At 59.5% G+C, this 1,682-nt stretch overlaps 1 protein-coding gene across 1 annotated transcript in view; it reads right to left on the bottom strand.

The window, feature by feature from the left end:
* Positions 1–1,459, bottom strand: part of SLC26A11 (solute carrier family 26 (anion exchanger), member 11) — a gene marked incomplete at both ends in the record, with an annotated part of 4,980 nt that extends 3,521 nt beyond the window's left edge. The window contains 3 exons of the mRNA XM_009076278.1: positions 308–387; positions 959–1,044; positions 1,213–1,459. Of these exons, the coding sequence (XP_009074526.1) occupies positions 308–387; positions 959–1,044; positions 1,213–1,459 (413 nt within the window). The remainder of the gene's footprint in view (positions 1–307; positions 388–958; positions 1,045–1,212) is intronic.
* Positions 1,460–1,682: the final 223 nt, after the last annotated feature.

Below are 1,682 nucleotides of genomic sequence, written 5' to 3'. Positions count from 1 at the left end.
GCACATCAGTGCCAGCCCCAGCACAGCGACCCCAGCCCTGCAACAGGCACACCAGTGCCAGCCCCAGCACAGCATCCCCAGCTCCAGAACAGCATCCCCAGCCCTGCAACACCCACGTTAGTGCCAGCCAAACACGCCGCAGGGCACATGGAGAGTCCCGCAAAGCCCCAGGGGAGGGCGGGGCTCACAGCGCTGGGCAGGCACAGCGCAATCAGTCCAAGGTGTGACCAAAGAGGCAGAAGCAGAGCAGCAGAGCCCAACACGGCTGCAGGGGAGGGAGCAGGGGAGGCGTGGGGACGGTGCCGACCTGGTCTCCCCGATCCTCCGCAGTGTCTCATACACCTGCAGGAAAAACTGCCGCGGGATGCCCTGCAGCCCCAGGATGTTCTGTGCAGGAAGACAAAGCCTGGTAACAGCACAGCACAGCCCGAGCTGCTGAGTGCCACGGCCCGTGGAGCCCCACTGCCCACCGTGACCACAGACATTAGCCAACACCAGGCTGCGAGCTGCTGGCAGAGGCTCTGATTTGGGTTAACCACAAAGGAAGTGCAGCAGCCCCAGAAGAGCTGGAGGGCCTCAGGTTCCCAAGAGGCCAGTGAGGGCCCATTGGGACTGCAAGCCACCCCACCTCCCTTTGCCACAAACCCACTGTGCCAGAGAATCACCCAGTGCATCCTGCAAGTCTAATGACCATCACCTCCCACCCAAAGCTAATGTCCTGGTTTTACTGGTGTCCTGGATGCGACTAGCTGGTCACAGGCAGAGAGGGTGTATTTGGCTTGGTCTGCTCAGAGCAGAGCCCTCAGAGACCCAGTAGAATCCCCAGCAGGGGGTCCTGTGCCCCCTTTAGGGCTCCTTCCTCTAGCACCGAGCACATTACCCAGCCCAGTGCTAAACATCTGAGTTCCACAGCACTAGAAGAGAGCAGGTGAGGTATCCAGAGCAAAGCAGACCCTACCTTGATCTGGTTGAAGCTAATGGTGATAGAAGCAGCTGATGTAAACCCTTTAATGACAGGGCAGGAAATGAAATCCAGAAGGAATCCTGCATTGGGACAAGCAGCAGTGAGCACGGGGTGTCTGCATGCCCACAGAGCTGTCACAAGTGTTAGCAGGATAACCCCAGTGTCCCGGCGAGCAGAGAGGAAGGGGGAACAACTACAGGATGTACAGCAATATCCTAAAAACACATGGGTATAAGAGAGTATCTCACCGAGGTTTAGGAGCCCCATGGCCAGCTGGATGCAGCCGGAGAGGAAGGTGAGCAGGATGGCATAGACAGGCTCGTGGAACGCGTACGAAGAGACGAGGAGTGACATGATGGCAGTGGGACCCAGAGTCACATCCTTGGCAGTGCCCAGGAAGCAGTAAACGAAGCAGCCCATGAAGGAGGAATAGAGGCCATACTGCAGGGGAGCAGAAAGGGCACTGGCATCACGCTGGGAGCTGGGAGGCACTTCCTGAGCAAGGAGGGCTAGGCTACCCTTGGGTCACTCCAGGTCCTTGGGCACACACATGGGGTCAGGGGCTTCCTGCCCTGCGAGTCCCAGGGTCAGTCCTTAGTCCCCCAGCCCAGCCCTGCCTGCCACACTGCCAGGCTGCAGGAAATTCCAAGAGTGAGGGTTCCCCGACCCACGGGCACAGGCAGCTCGTGGAGTTGGGGGTCCCCCGGTCTCAGCCCCG

Source organism: Acanthisitta chloris, unplaced genomic scaffold (genome assembly GCF_000695815.1).
Source record: "Acanthisitta chloris isolate BGI_N310 unplaced genomic scaffold, ASM69581v1 scaffold23506, whole genome shotgun sequence".
NCBI classification, from domain to species: domain Eukaryota; kingdom Metazoa; phylum Chordata; class Aves; order Passeriformes; family Acanthisittidae; genus Acanthisitta; species Acanthisitta chloris.
This window is presented reverse-complemented; position numbering and strand designations above follow the sequence as displayed.